Source organism: Pieris napi, chromosome 5, assembly GCF_905475465.1.
Source record: "Pieris napi chromosome 5, ilPieNapi1.2, whole genome shotgun sequence".
Lineage (NCBI taxonomy): Eukaryota > Metazoa > Arthropoda > Insecta > Lepidoptera > Pieridae > Pieris > Pieris napi.
In genome coordinates, this window is record NC_062238.1 from 12,358,800 (window position 1) to 12,374,619 (window position 15,820).

At 34.6% G+C, this 15,820-nt stretch overlaps 2 protein-coding genes across 2 annotated transcripts; one reads left to right on the forward strand and one right to left on the reverse strand.

The window, feature by feature from the left end:
• Positions 1–1,351: 1,351 nt before the first annotated feature.
• Positions 1,352–9,358, reverse strand: LOC125049868 (probable cytosolic Fe-S cluster assembly factor GJ13047). The gene is made up of 9 exons (XM_047649369.1): positions 9,160–9,358; positions 8,691–8,905; positions 8,428–8,573; positions 8,138–8,296; positions 7,451–7,699; positions 6,791–7,001; positions 3,892–4,049; positions 2,410–3,188; positions 1,352–1,791 (listed from the first exon to the last, which is right to left on the reverse strand). The coding sequence occupies exons 1-8, from the start codon at positions 9,223–9,225 to the stop codon at positions 2,950–2,952; spliced, it is 1,443 nt and encodes a 480-aa protein (XP_047505325.1). The 5' UTR covers positions 9,226–9,358; the 3' UTR covers positions 1,352–1,791; positions 2,410–2,949.
• Positions 9,359–10,225: 867 nt separating this feature from the next.
• LOC125049900 (dynein axonemal light chain 4) lies at positions 10,226–13,478 on the forward strand. Its single transcript, XM_047649415.1, has 2 exons — positions 10,226–10,581; positions 12,586–13,478. Exons 1-2 carry the CDS (start codon positions 10,510–10,512, stop codon positions 12,832–12,834), a joined length of 321 nt encoding a protein of 106 aa, XP_047505371.1. The 5' UTR covers positions 10,226–10,509; the 3' UTR covers positions 12,835–13,478.
• Positions 13,479–15,820: the final 2,342 nt, after the last annotated feature.

Genomic DNA, 15,820 nt, shown 5'->3' on the forward strand with positions numbered 1-15,820 from the left:
AAGGCAGAATGGAAAAAACCATCCGTATCACCTCGTCGTCCGTCGTTCTACAACTGAGCGCTTCTTAAGGTAGGTTTTGGCGCTCATCACCTATGTGGAACCAGATGCCCACTGAAGTATTTCCGAACCAATTCGACTTAGGGACCATCAAGAAAAGAGCGTACCAATTCTTGAATGTCCGGCAACGCACTTCTGGCAATGTTAGTGTTCATGTTTATCACTTAACATCAGATGAGCCTCCTGCCCGTTTGCCTCCTATCACATAAAAAAAAAGGGTGCGTGTACTTATGTACGCGCGTAAGAAGTTATACTTCTCTGGCCTTCTTTATTTTTTTAAAATATAATTAATTAATAATATTTAACGTAAACAATTTAATAATATTTAGTATATTATTCAACTATTAATTAATATTAATAACAATTATTATTATTACTTATTATTTTATTATATTATTAATTCAATTTAATAACTTGGTATGTTTCATAACCTTTTAACTAAGTAACAATAAGTCTTTGTGAAAAAACATTGCTAAATTTCTTTGAAAAAAATAATTAAAACTCCTTTATTTGTTTAAAAGGTAAATGTCATTATGGTCATTCAAAATTCTTTGCTAACTTCACGCATATTCTATTTCTTTTTACTTGTAGATTGTCTTATTCCCATCTCGCTCGCGCACGCTATAATCACACTGACAACTTTGTGTCACGGTGCGCGCGCAATCGTAAAATTTCACTCTCATCAATTTTTCATAACGCGCCTAAAGAAGTATAACTTCAAAAAGTATCCATTTAATATTATGACCGCTTCATTAAAAGAGAATATTTTTGATAATCTTTCCCTTTCTTGCGTTTGTTGAATAAAGTCACTATGAATTACGCAAATGCATAGCGACCTTGTCTATCTATATTTAAATAACGACAATTTGCAAGTAATATTACTTTTATTTACATCATTACACGTATGCTAACATAAGAATAAAATCTAAACTAAATAAGACTAGGTTAACTGTGAAAATATTTTTTATACATTGGTCGTCATCAAATGACAGTCGTTTTTTCGGTTTATCCTCCCTCTCGCCTAAATAACTATAAACAAATCTATTTCCCTATTTTTATCAATAATCTACTATAAAAAAATAAGTCGGGTTTTCCTTCCTGACGCTATAACTCCAGAACGCACGAACCGATTTCCACGGTTTTGCATTCGTTGGAAAGGTCTCGGGCTCTGTGAGGTTTATAGCAAAGAAAATTTCAACAGAAAAGCGGGATCACTAAACGAAATGTTACATAAAACGAAGCCATCTGGTGGCGAAACGGAGTTCGCCGAGTTTGCTAGTTATTAATATATTATACTTAATGGCGTATATATAGTAACCGGAAACCAAAAAGTATGAGCTAATATTTTTGTGCATTGTAAATTGTACCTTCATTAAAAACAATAGAGACTATTTTGATTTTAAAATGTTTAAAGAAATACAGTCAAAATCTGTTATGTATAACGAAATCGAAGGGACTACTCATATTTGGTCGTAACAGCCGATGACGTTGTTATTAAGTACCTAATACAATAGAATTCTGCCGGGACCTTTGATTTTGGTCAATATAACCGGTACGTTGATCTAAACGATGTCGTCGTAAACGGTTTTGACTGTACTGTATCGGTCCTGGATTTAACTCTATCCGACTAAAAATGAAATTGGCGCCAATTCAAATTGGACATGTAAATAATGTATAGAAATTAAGTTTTTAATCGCGAAGTTAAATGACTTTTATATTTAGAAGCTGGCACAGCTTAAAGGTGGGAACTGACCAAAGTTACGAGGTGTAATGTAGCATTCGCATCGAGCATGTTACTCTGTGTTCTAAAATCGGCGTAATATGCTCGTCAAAACTCTGTGCTCCACTTTCGCCGCCAGTGTTCACGAGATGTGATAGTGATAGTGTTGATATCTTTCATTCTATTTAATTATTGTTTCATCCAAATTAAGAAGAAGAAAAAATGTTACTGGACATAAAACTTATTTAAAAACACAGGCGTATGAGGTGGTTTGTTATTGATTGCAATATTAAAAACCAAATGATTACTGGACAGTATAAAAACTTTGTACGCAGGTCTCGATTTTGAAGAACTGTTGAATTAAATTGGACCAAAAGTACGTAAAAAAGACACAATTTATAGAAAACCATAATCATGATCACTCGCGACGTGCGACGCGTAATTACTGAACCGCGTAACAGTCAAAGGATTCGCCAAAAAACCGACAGCCGGGTGGAGCACTCAAAGCGAGCAACGAGCGGCTCGTTGCTCGCTGGTTTCCCCGTAACACGACGTACTGACTGCACGAATGCTCGCTGTGTAACATTACATTACATGTTACATTACACCTCGTAACGTTGGTCAGTTCCCACCTTAAGATCAACAAACAAATATAACATGTGATACCAATAGACATAACTCAGTTGGTGAACATACTCGTATTATAAATTTATAACTAAAGAGCGAAGAAAATTACGTTGAAATAACTATTATTGAAATGTCATGATTGACAGTTTAACCACAGACAACCATTGACAACGCAAAATACTGGAATACATTGATAGAATATTATTTATTACATAGTTTTTTTTTATATTTAGTTCGTATAACATTTGTTTTATGCAATATTATTACACATTTTTTTAATTTAAAAAAAAGTTCCATGTCACTACTTATTATGAAAACATAATATATCGTACAATTATTATTGCAAGAATCTTGGTCTTCACCAGCTTTGGATATTGGAAAAAAAATCTTAACTAACCGGGAATCGAATACGAGGTAGTTCGCCCAGCAAGCAAGAGGCAAGAGGTTCTAGATTCTTACTCAAGGAATTTGAATTCTTTTTGACAAACATTAAAGTGCGATCAAAAATAACGGAAATATCTACCCCATACACCATAAAATTATGTTTACCACTTAATATTTAAAGCTACGTCACTCTTTTCCAAAGCGTGGTATTGCGTATGTAACATGGCGCGGGCTTTATCCGAATGTTTTCCTGACAGCCATTCGTTATACAATCGAGAAACTGTTTGATTCTCGTCATCACTTTGAGGTAATTCACGGTACATTGTGTATAATTGCCCAACCAATTCCCGCGTACTTTCCCCTTGATAAGGACGGATTTGGGCACCGCCATTTAGACAACCTGAAAGAAATAATAATATATCTTTCAATCGATTTATTTGTCAATTGTCATGCTGTGCCATTTGTCATGTACTTTTGGACAATGAACACGTTATTTTAGCGATTATTATTAAGCAAATGATTCTATCACGAGTTAAGTTAAAGAAAACTTTACAACCTTTTTTGAAATATTATATATATTTATACGATAAAGGGGCAACCGAGCCTACGGGACGCCCATAAATGGCAGCGCAGCCCATGGGAATCCATTTAGTAGTTAGTAGGTACTGGCCCTTTGTGGGAGGAGTATGCTTTCTTTTTAAACAATTTGAGGTCGGATTTCTCAGGTAAGATCTCCACCGGGAGTCCACAGTTCGCTAGTTCGCAAAAGGAAATGCTTAGTGAAGCGATGATGGGGAATCTAGATGAAACGTGGCAGGAGAGGCCAACCGATTATTTATGAATTATAATTTGGGCATTGTGTGCCATTGGTCGTTGTGGATTGGACGTAACTATTGGCCAATCAGAATCAAGCAAATGCCCCATTATTTAAACTGCGTTGTATATTTTTACGTCAATTTACGATACGAATACATTTTATACAATCAAGAGTTTTATTAGTAATTCTTTTTAACTTTTATAATATATAGAATACAAATACAAATATTACTTTTGAATAGAAAATAAATCTTACTTTTAGAGTGTTAATGTGAATATAATGTTACCTGATGGACAAGCCATAACTTCTACATAGTGATACGGTGACTTTCCTCGCTTCAGCTTTTGCACCAGGTTCTGAATGTTTCGGAAGCCATTTGCGATCGCAAACTTTAAAACTTCTTTACCGTCCTTTTCTAATGATGCTTCTCGGAAGTCCGGGTTCCTATAATATTAATAATTTATATTGTAAATTGAAACGTCATTCGTAAGCATATGAAGCCAATGATTGCAATCATAAATTTATCATAATAACTGTTTACAGTTTAAAATGGCAGATGAACTTGGATGCCTTCCCATTTTGGAGAGGAGTACAAAGAAAGTTATTCTGGCCGCTAAGGATATATACATGTTCTCTACCTTAGCCGCTGGAGCACTTCCCGACAAAACTTTTTTTGTCGGGAAGGGCAGCAGGCGTAGGAGGCCCCGATATGGCTTAACGGATCCAGAATAACAATATCTAATGACAAATAAAAAGTCCGCGCAGCAAAATCAAAGTCAGAGGAGCCCTTGTGCTAGTCGAGGGAAACGCCCAACTCGCCAAAACATCCCGAGCTGAGCTGTCAACGGCTGTCAGCTGTCAACAGCGAGATTCCAATCCCACAAAAACGCCACTTAGGCCTTCGGGTAAGAGGTAAGACTGGCCGAGGATCTTTCTTTTAGGTTGTAGGAACTGTTCGCGATCTATCCTCGACAAAATGTCTATGACAAAGTTTAGTTCAATCAACTTTTTTTTGTCATCTACCACAGGCTTAGTCTTAAGTAAACCATAAAAGATATTAGTTTTGAATATGAACACTCAAAACATATTTGATTAAATATATTATATGTGTATTAAGTTAAGGGGATTCTGAAACGCAATAGATATATCTCAACAATGTAAAATTCATGAGTCAAAGCATTCAGGAGCAACAGTTCAACAAAATGCGTATTGTTTTATTTATTTCACAATCGCATTACAATTGAACTTCTACATTTTTCTAATCATGTACCGTGGATTGCGTATCAGTGTTTTATTTGGAGTTATTAAGTGTTGAGTATATCTATTCTTTTTGAAATTTCTGAAAGGAAACTACAGTCTACAACACAAGATAATTATTGATTAAAATATTCTACCTTGTCTGACGCAAGTCAAACGTGGGTTTTCAACACGAAAACAACAAGAAATATCCAGTCTTGCCAGCATGTAATGGAAAGAAGCAGAAACTTGAGAAGAATAAACAAATCAAGAAATGTTGACATTCGTAACAAGACAAAACTTACAGCTGCACATGCTCTAAGGTTTAAATGGACAGGGGAGGTGATATCTATATATATATATAATGAAAATGGTCTTCGTTTGAGGCTCAATCACGCCTAAACCACTGATCGTATCGACATGAAACTACCACCATTCGATGCGAAATTTTTCCTAGATGGTTTATGGCTATTTATTTATTCCAACGTTCCTTCCTTTTTTATTGCTGTTTTACTTTTATGAAAATGTATCCATACGGACTTCACCGCGGAAACATTCGGGGAGGCTTCCTAGAACCTCTAAACGTCAACATCTGTTAAAAACTCGATTTTCGAAATATTTCAATTTTCTTAGCGGGAAGTTAAAAAGAAGAATAATAAAAATATGAAAAAAAAACAATTATAATGAAACATATAATTTTATTTATTTCCTTTTTTAATTCGCCCAGCAAAGCGGGCGCGAAACGGCTAGTTTATAGATAAAAAAAAAAGATGGATACTCGAAATAACAAAATGGACTGGACTTACGGGAAAAAGATGTACAGGACGACAAAAGAAAAGATGGACATATGACGTAAAAAGACAAGGAGAAATGGAAAAAATATGGAGGAGGCTTTTACCCTAAAAGGAGTCATACAAATACAAACACTAGAACTCTAACAAAACTTATCTTGATTTTTAGTATTTATACAAATACTTATATTAATCTGGATCGATATAATGGAGGCCAGACACTTTATCGGCCGCAAAGCCAGCGGCGTTATAAAATTACTAAATTTTAAGAACAGTCTGTAGGGATTATATAACTTATAATAAAACATTTTATTTTACATAGACTAAACAATACAACCTTTTTTGAGGGTTCTATTTTTTATGTTATTGGAGGCAAACGGGCAGGAGGCTCATCTGATGTTAAGAGATACCGCCGCCCATGGACACTGGCACTGCCAGAAGGCTCACAAGCGCGCTGCCAGCCTTTTAAGAATTGGTACGCTCTTTTCTTGAAGGACCCTAACCTGACTTAGGTTGCTTCGGAAATACTTCAGTGGACAGCTAATTTTACATAGTGGTGGTGCGCGGCAAAAATTGCCTTAAGAAACGAAAGGTGATACGGATGGTATTTTGTATTCTGCCTTGACTTCTGATAGTGAAACTCGGCTGCAGGTATTAAGTCCGAACAACTCCTCTGAACTGTTTATTAGAATTGTGTTAATTATGGACTAATCTTAATACTTATATATAAATTATGTGTCACGTTGTTTGTCCGCTATGGACTCCTAAACTACCGAACCGATATCAATCAAATTTGCACACCGTGTGTAGTTTAATCTTAAAAGATAGGATAGCTTACATCTCAATTTATACCCGCAATATTATTTTATTGCAAATATTTGTTTATTATTTGATACCGTTCTAACAGATGGCGCTGTGTTAAAAGTACCAACGTTTCACATAAACTACAATTTAATGGCATAACCACCAAAGAAGCATGGTGGTCCCCTTGACTGGTATTCCCCTACCGGTTCCCTTGAATAGTTTACTACTATTAATTATAACAAAAACCTTAGCCTCAGCAACGCGTGGCCCGGTCTGCTAGTACACATATAACATATAATGATTCCAATATAAGAATTGCAGTATTGTAGTATTTATTTAGTTCATAAGAAATACCTTAAGTTTTTATACTCCAATGGTGGGTCGGTGGCACCAAAAAGCTGATCGGCCGCATGTAAGAACACGGCATCACTGTAGCCCCCAGAACCAGACCCTATGTGTCCCTTGACCCCCTTGACGTCACATTCGTCCCATGGCCAGTCGAGTTCTCCATCCATTATGTCGGATAGTGATTTGTCTTCGCTGGACAGCATTTGTTCTAGTTCAACTGTAAGAAAAAGTGACTCAGTAAGACTTAAGTTCCAAGTTCGAACTCGTTCTCATCTACTGAGATTGAAAAAGTATTAAACTCCAACGTAAAATACGAAATTATATGGAAAATATCAATAATCAAGTTTTCAATATCAATAGTCACGAAAAAAGTAAATAAAGATGAATTTGTTAAAATTAATTTATTTGCTAACATAAGTGGATCCTATTTTGAGAATTTTTATGACCTGCTATTCTTTTAGATTTTTTTTTGCTCAGTGATTAAATATAATAAATCTGCAGGATTTCTGCAGATTTAAAAGTTTGATAAAATATTATATTATTCCATTATATTTGTCACTTCGCACTATAATATGCTTATCACTAAGAATTAATTTTTTTTACTATTAATTTTTTTATTAATTTAAATTTTAATATAAATTACAAGACTTTATTATGCAAACTCACTCGCAGTAATAACACAGTCAACATCCTGACAGTTGTATATTTCACTATAGAAGTCTTCTCGAGATGCTTCAAGTTTCTTATCATAACAGGGCATAAGGGTCACATGGTAAAGGGCTGATGGCTGCAATTCCCGTCTTCCGGCAAGGTGCTGCTTTACGAGGGAACCCTGAATCTGCTGTGGGGACTTAGTACTGGATATGTATGGTAAGATGAAGCTACCGTGTGTTTTCTCTGCATAGCACACCCATCCTATGAAAATTATTACAATAATAAGTGGATTGTGGGGAAAAAAATATGTATACTTGACTGATGTTTTTTACAGAAGGGAATTTTTAATAAAAGGATTCATATATTATATGCAATAAGTTCATTGACATATACAAAATATAATAAAGGTATTTTGGAAAAATTAAACCAAACCAATTAATTAATTATATGTATAGTAAATGAGTGGATACCCATATCACAAAAACTACTCAACTGATTTCAATGAAACTGGGATGTGGCTTTTATCAAGGATTATCTCAACATGACATTTAATTTATAAGATATTTGTAGACAAACATATGCTTTCGAAATTCTCAACATGTGCTTGAGACATATTTAAGTTTGATGATCTAAACAGATCATCAAACTTAAATATGTCTCAATTCCAGCAATGTTAAAATAATAAATATCACCAATCACCTGGACAGGAGCTTGCAAGCATAGGCAGATATTTCCCAGATGGATCATTCTGTTGATTTCTATACCTTTCGAGAAACTCTTGTTGTGCTTCTAATAATGAGAAGTCTTCTGCTAACGTCATATCCAAAACTAAATCAGCACCAAGCTTCTTGAAATATCCTAAAATAAAAAAAAATAAAAAAAATACAAACAACAAATATTTAAAAGATAATTTATCCTTAAATCTTAAATCATATCTATTGTGTTACAAATAATATTTTTAGGTTAATGTTAATAACTTTTGAAATTACCTGACACTTTTCTAGTTGCTTCCTGCGCAGTCAATTTATATCTTAGAGCAAGGGACAACAGTGGCTGCGGTGATATTGACACAACAACTAAACTTACATCCATTGTTACTCCCTTTGAGTCAGTGTACTTTCGTTCTGATAATACTCTGGAAGTAATTAATATTCATTACAAAAACTTAACATTACTAAAATGTAATTTACAATATGTACTTCAAAGGATACGACTGTGTAAGGCAATTTTAACAACTATTAGTGCAATTTACCTCAATAATTCTTCTTGGCTTTGTTTTGTGACTAGCACACTTTCAGCTGATGTTATACATCCACTACATGCCAAGCAGTCAGCCAATGTAATTTCAACTTTTTGTAACTTCTGCTCTCTTCCACTTGACAGATCAAAGTATCCATCTTCACCAATTTTAATTTTGGCACCAGTTTTACTCTTCGTTTTTTCAATCTTTACTGGTTTTATACATTCCTAAATTATTTAGATTACAGAATGGTAAAATTCAGATAAAAAAAAGTAAATTATAGTAGTTTGAAATTTTTGCAAGGCAAGGGTGTATCCTGTAAAAATTCTTCAGCTCACACTGAATCAAAATATACAAACAATACAAATATTACTTAATAAACTCATATCGTCTAGAGGGACCTTATAAATTAACAGTTAAAAAGTAAGCAAATGCGCATATTTAAAAGAAGTAATTAGGTTATGTAGGTAATAACAGATACCTGTGAGGGAGTTATAAAATCGTCTAAGTCCGTCAATTGTAGTGCCCCACTGAATCTAGAAGCCATTGTCGATTTTCAATTAAGACCATGAACCTTATTAAATAGTTGTGATAAATGATTGTTTAGTAAAATTATCAAAACATTAAAGTTTCCAATCAGCTGTTGCCTGTTTCCCATTGTCAAAATATATCGGACAGATGACAACTGCCACTGCTGGTCATATGATATTCTGCCAAAGTAAACCACAGAACACTGTTCTCCGCTACGCGCAGCTACAGTAGTTGATTAAGATTTACATGAATTGATCAATAAAACTAAATTATTATTCTTTATATTTATAGCGTCTCGATCGACATATTTAACCGTGAATTAATATTCAAATGTGGCAAGCGCCTGCAAGATTTTAGAGGTTTTTACACCCAAGTCATTAATGCCGCATGGCGCGGGTGGTGAAAAATTTCGTTATTTGATGGATAGCTATAAAACTCCATCAAATTTAAATTATTTGATGGATCTTTATAGTTATCCATCAATTAATAACGAATATATGTGTTTGAACTTAATATTTTTCAGGCTGATCCTACCACGGATACCTCTTCATTGAGACTATCCTACATATACGGCAGATATTTTTTTTGTTCAAAACTTCGCACAGAGACATAAGAGCATCCCCTTTTTCACAAATCTCATACTCCACACACACACTAGAGTATCACTAGAGCTGGTGCAGGCCTGATAGCTGCTTAGGGCTAGTGTTTTAAGTTTTAATTTCGGTCAGCAGTCCGACATGCTAACCAGTAGACAACGAGGCAGAAAATAAATAAATTGTTAACAAAATTCTTTTTAATAGATTAAAATACAAAATTAATCAATTACCTGCATAATATGTAGATAATCATTAAAAATATCGTTGTTACCTACTCGTAAGTCTTCATGCACACTGCACAGACATTAATTAAAACTAGCAATATAAAGTTAAAATTTAAAATAAAAGTTAAAATCATTATAAAGTAAAATAAAATAATTTCATATAATGTTTCTAGCCTATGTTTATATGTCGCTTACGTAAAACTTATTTATGTTAATGGTTTGCGTAGGTTTATGCTAAACAACAGTTTAATGTTTTAGCCAAGACCTTGATTGACCATAGTTTTCAAGTGCCCCACCCACAGGTCATCATCACTAAAAAATTCGAAATTCAAACGAAGAACTCGAAAAATCAATCAAATCTCCCCACATCTCAACGTTACCTAGGCAACGAGTAAACAGGCGGGAGCCGTGGAAATCGGCACACGTCTGTTGCTCGCAGTGTTGATTAACGAGAACATTTGGAAAAAGTGAAGTGATATAATGGCTGAAGAAGGTGCCGCAGCTGGTGGAGCTACTGCGGAAAAAGTTGTCCATACTTACCCGCTGATAAGGGTGAGTAATTAAAGAAGTTAATACGACGGAATCTTTGCAATAAAATAATAATTAACTAGTTTATATTTTATAACAGGCCATCTTCAATATTTAGTGTGTTAGTTGAGCGTAAAATGGTATATTGCAAATAAAACACTCGCATTTATAATATTCGGATTATAGAGGCGATGTTAGTATCTTACAACCAACTGACCAATAATTTACGGCATATATTTTAAGCTTTTTGTATAATATTTAAAGTAAAGGAGTTTTGCATAAATGTTGCGTACATTTTATAGGTAATGGTATCACATCATTTATTACTTTGAATGAACTTTCTTGTTTTTTTTTTATTTAGGTAAATTATCGTCTTACAATACACCTTGCATATCAAGAAGTTCGGTACTTACGTATTGACGCCACCGCGGCTTTTTTTTTTTGGCGCCGGAATTGTCCAAAAAAACCTATTAAAATTAAATTATTAATATACTAACCTAACCTAACCAAACAATAAATAATAAAGTGTCGTTACCTCCCAGAACGATAAGATTGAATTTTTTATGCATTGATGGGATCAAAGTAATATTTTTTTTCCTATCTAACTCGAGGTTCAAATAAATTAAAATAAAATGAGTGCGTGACCAGTAGGTACATGATCGGGCCGCATGTATCAGGCCTCTTCCGAATTCAATTTCATAGAAACTAATGAAAAATACTAAATCAGCTTGATATAATTAAAAATAAATGGTAAACAAAATTATTATTCTCACTTCCTACGTACAAAGTTGTCGCTTTTGTAAGCTTATCTTCACCTGTATACACAGGCCATACGTACCGAAGCCTTCTGATAAGGAAAAAGTTGACATCAACACTTTTCCTCTCGTGTACGAGTAGTATTAGATGGAAACCCTAGAAGTTGGTAAGATGATCGCGGTCATGGTTTATGACGCTGTGATGGACGGACGACTGTCGACGCTATCCGCATTGATATCGAGTTACCCTAGAGAAAATGCGTACAACTTATCATGTGTAACGGTTTTTTCATATAGAATTTAAGGGTTTATAAATTGGTTGAATAAATGATGTTTGAGAGTTTGTTCACACTACATGCCACAGTTAACTTTAACTAGTTTTAAATTGAGCTGTAGTGAAATGATGATAACTTAACAATTACAAATTTTAAAATCGAAACGGTACGATGAGCTACAGAGAAATTTTTTCTTATAGTGCCATCTCCTTCCCAAGGTCGGCGATTATCATGGCTACTTTAATTTTTGATACCGTGCTTCTGAACAATGACTTAGTCCTTTGACCAAACCATTGTCTAAGATTCTTCAACCAAGACCAACCAACCAAGAGAGTGTGACTGCGGCCAGGTCTAAAGCGAAATTATACATATAAAAATAAACGATTAAGTCAAATTTCCTATACAATGAGGAGTGCCTTTTTACTTAGGATTTTTCGTGATGAAATATTACCCCAAAGTTCTAAAAAATTACATTATTATAAGTTTACAAGCAAATTGCGTTCTACATTACTACTCTAAACTTGGCTTAAAAGCTTCCTCACTCAAAGCTCTTTTGTTTGGCTGATATTCGTAAGTGGTTAAGTAATCGGCACTGTATATTTTATCAGCCGGGAAGCGACAGGTGGACCAGTTACGCACTCATTCAACACTCATGAACAAATATTCTTTAAAAGTGAAATTGCATTACATAACTCCTTTTTCATTTACAAATGCCGATATAAAGCTTGTTAAATGTGTATTTTAATATGTATACTTTTATAGGCTTTAAACTAATTTACCGATTAGAGGTGTGCCTAATAAATAAATAAAAACAAAGTTTCTTTAATTGTGGGAGTGATGTTTTAAACACAGCATCAATACAATTCAAAGATATTTATTTTGTCTATAGTCTGAGAGTCAAATAAAATTTAATATCCTACGTTGCGTTGCATATTTTAAGTTATACTTAGACTCATTTATTCTGTATAGACGAATAAAATGTCTTAATTTTTTCACAGCATTGTGACATGTCAGAGGAGATGCGTATAGAGGCGATGGAGCTGTCAGTGACTGCGTGTGAAAAGTTCTCTCAAAACAATGAGCTGGCTGCAAGAATGGTTAAGGAGACAATGGACAAAAAATTTGGTCCTGCCTTCCATGTGGTCGTTGGTGAGAGCTACGGCTTCGAGATCACGTATGAGTGTACAACTATATGTTATATGTACTTTGGTGGGAACCAGGCAGTGTGTATTTGGAAGTGTTCGTGAGAATGTCCAATTTGTATTGGAAGTGGTTCATGAACTTGAACAGGGTTCTGATGAATACTGTTGTCTATAAGTTGTAAATATAGACTAACAAATATCTATGACATTTTTGAAGGTCACATTTATACGCATTCTAGCCATAGAGCTCAAAATGCTTAGTTTATTTGTCTAACGCGTCGACCCTTGTCGAGGGGGATACGTAGACAGACAATATAGGAACATCTATAAAAGCAGTCTCTCCCTTGCCCTAAGCTAAAGGGTGGACTTATAAATTGCCTACGGACTAGAGCTTCACATTTAATATTTAGGAAATTGTGCCTTTAATCGTGAGAAAATAAATATTAATATTAACTAGTATAGGAAAATACTTTGGCAATGAAAAATTATACAATATGTACACGCAATTTAGCTTAGAATTGGTTGAAACGATAGGACGATTGTACTTTAGTGTTATTCGTTCTGTCCTTGTATTCATGAACATAATACACCGTAATTTGTGCGCAATTATTGTAATGTTAATATTAGTATGTATATTCTTGAAACAAGGTAAGCTTTTGTAATGTTTTTGCTGTTTAGAGAGCAATTTAGTTGATTTAACCTATTAGAATATATTACGAAATAAGGAATTGTATGAAATTTACATTCGACAAAGAACTGTTGTCTATTTTAGCCCCCTATCAAGTGGTTCTCACCGTTTTAGTGCTAAGTACTCTTTTATCTCTTTTTGTGAAATTGTGTTTACGATGTAATGAAAAGAGAGGGATACACATCTCTCTCTTTTAGAATAAAAGAGTAGGTTAAACTGTCAAACTAGAATTTTTATAAGGTTTGTAATTTTTCAACTATGTTTATTTAAAAACAAAATATATGTTCCAAAGATATCTTAGTTAGATAAAAAATGTTTTTAAGATATTAAAATATTGTTTTATAAAATTAGATTTTCGTTTTAAAGACATCCAATATTTTTACTAATAAATATTTTAACACATTTCTGCGTTGTTTTAATGGTACGAGTAAAAGCAGGTGGGTCACTTAGAAATAAGTGCTTACCGCCGCTCATGGGCACCTGCAACATCAGGAGACAAATGCGTTGCCGGCTTTCAAATTAGTGCGATCTTCACTCGAAGGCCCCTAAGTTTAAACTTTTGGGTTAATATTGGTAGGGGAGCCCACGATGCTAAATGGGGATTTACTCGAGCGTCGTAGAGACCTATTGGGATGCAAAGCTTAGATAAAAAGAAGAAAAAAATGTTATATGATAAATTCCTTTTCATCGGTGGGGGAAGCGGCTATAGATTGTTAAATATGTAAAAAAAAACTGTTGCATGGACATCCTCGAGCGCGTCAGATATTGATAGCATCTATGCCCTACGTATTTTTAATAATGTACGTATATTAATCTGATCGTTTGCATGATGCGGGTGGTTGTATTTAAGGGTTGAAAATTAAAAAAAAAAAATTATCGAGCGCGTCAGATTTTCTAAGGGAGTGTTAAGTGCACCAAAAAAAAGCTCTCATTCACTAATCTGACGATTTCGATGGGACGCAAACCCACAGCCATTTTCTTAATTTGCAAAAAAAATCGCAATTTTGAAATACTCAAGCGCGTCAGATTAAGATATATGTGGTTCATCTTTATGTTCTAAACGTACTGTCTCATAATCTGACGATTATCTAGAGGGATTCGCCTGATCTGACAAAAAAAAAATAGAAAAACGGTTCACCTAAAGGGCCATCCCTGCAACTTCCCGCTAATTCCATTCCTGGGCGCTTAAAATTGATATTTTGAGCTCGCTGAGTTCAAAGAAATAACATTTCTATGCATTTGAGCTCTCCCAGCTCGAAAGTCTGTTCGAAGTTTCATAGAACACTATTTTTGGAATTTTCAAACCGCAATAACTTTTGAATGGATCAAGCAATTTTCACGCGGTTGGCGGCATTCGACGCAGTTTTATCATCCTCATAAATAATTTTGCAATTTTAATTGATCGAACCACAAATTTCGGAGTAATCCCGAAAAAACTTCAAAATTTCTCAAAATCTATCGGTCCGAATCGGTTCAAATTCACAGGAAATGTAATTTTGAGGGAAATGTTTAGAACGCCGTTTAGTAGATTCCGATCGGTTTAAGGAAATGTAGGCATCACGCAGCTGCACGCATTTAACTTTATCGACGAATTTTTGTTATTTCGGCTTGCGGAAATCGTCAGATTATATATTTTTCATTATTCTTGAATTATTTCCTTCAAAATAAAAAAAAAATTAGCTACGCTCGAGAATGTCGAGATGACGTTTTTTTTTTACAACTTTGTTGCCCTCCCCTTTTTTTCCGTCACTCTCAAATTGTCAGATTAGTGGAATATACACTTTTTAGGATGTAATTAACTCACCCTACCTTAATCTGACGCGCTCGGGAATTTCTGATGGTCAATTTTTTTTTACTAAACTGATTCTGTCTCCTTCACGTGCGGCTTTATATATGGGCCTCATATTTTGTGGAGGTACTTAACCGGGTACAAGGTATCCCCCTATATATTAATCTGCCGCGCTTGAGTAAATCCCGAAATCCCCTCTTGGGCTCCCCTACCATATGTAGAAAATGATGGTGCGCGGGATGTTCATAGCGCATACGAGGCATGCCTTTTAAGTTTTGTCGTTTGCAGAAATAAACACAACTAGAACCTTATAGTACTTTTTATTGTTTTACAAAGTATTCACCACGTAGCTTAATACACTTTTCCATTCGCTCAAACCAGTTATTATAACATTAATTCCACTCTAAAGTGGAGGTGTTCAAAATGGCTGATTTGAAAGCGTCGACTACTTCTTCACCGGACTGGAACCTTTGACCACGAAGACTTTTCTTAATTTTTGGAAATGTTAAGAAATCGTTAGGGCTTAGGTCAGGACTGTATGGAGGATGGTCAAGAATTTCTACTTTTTCCTGCTTCAAATACTGAATTGTTTGACCAGCGCTGTGTGACTTGCG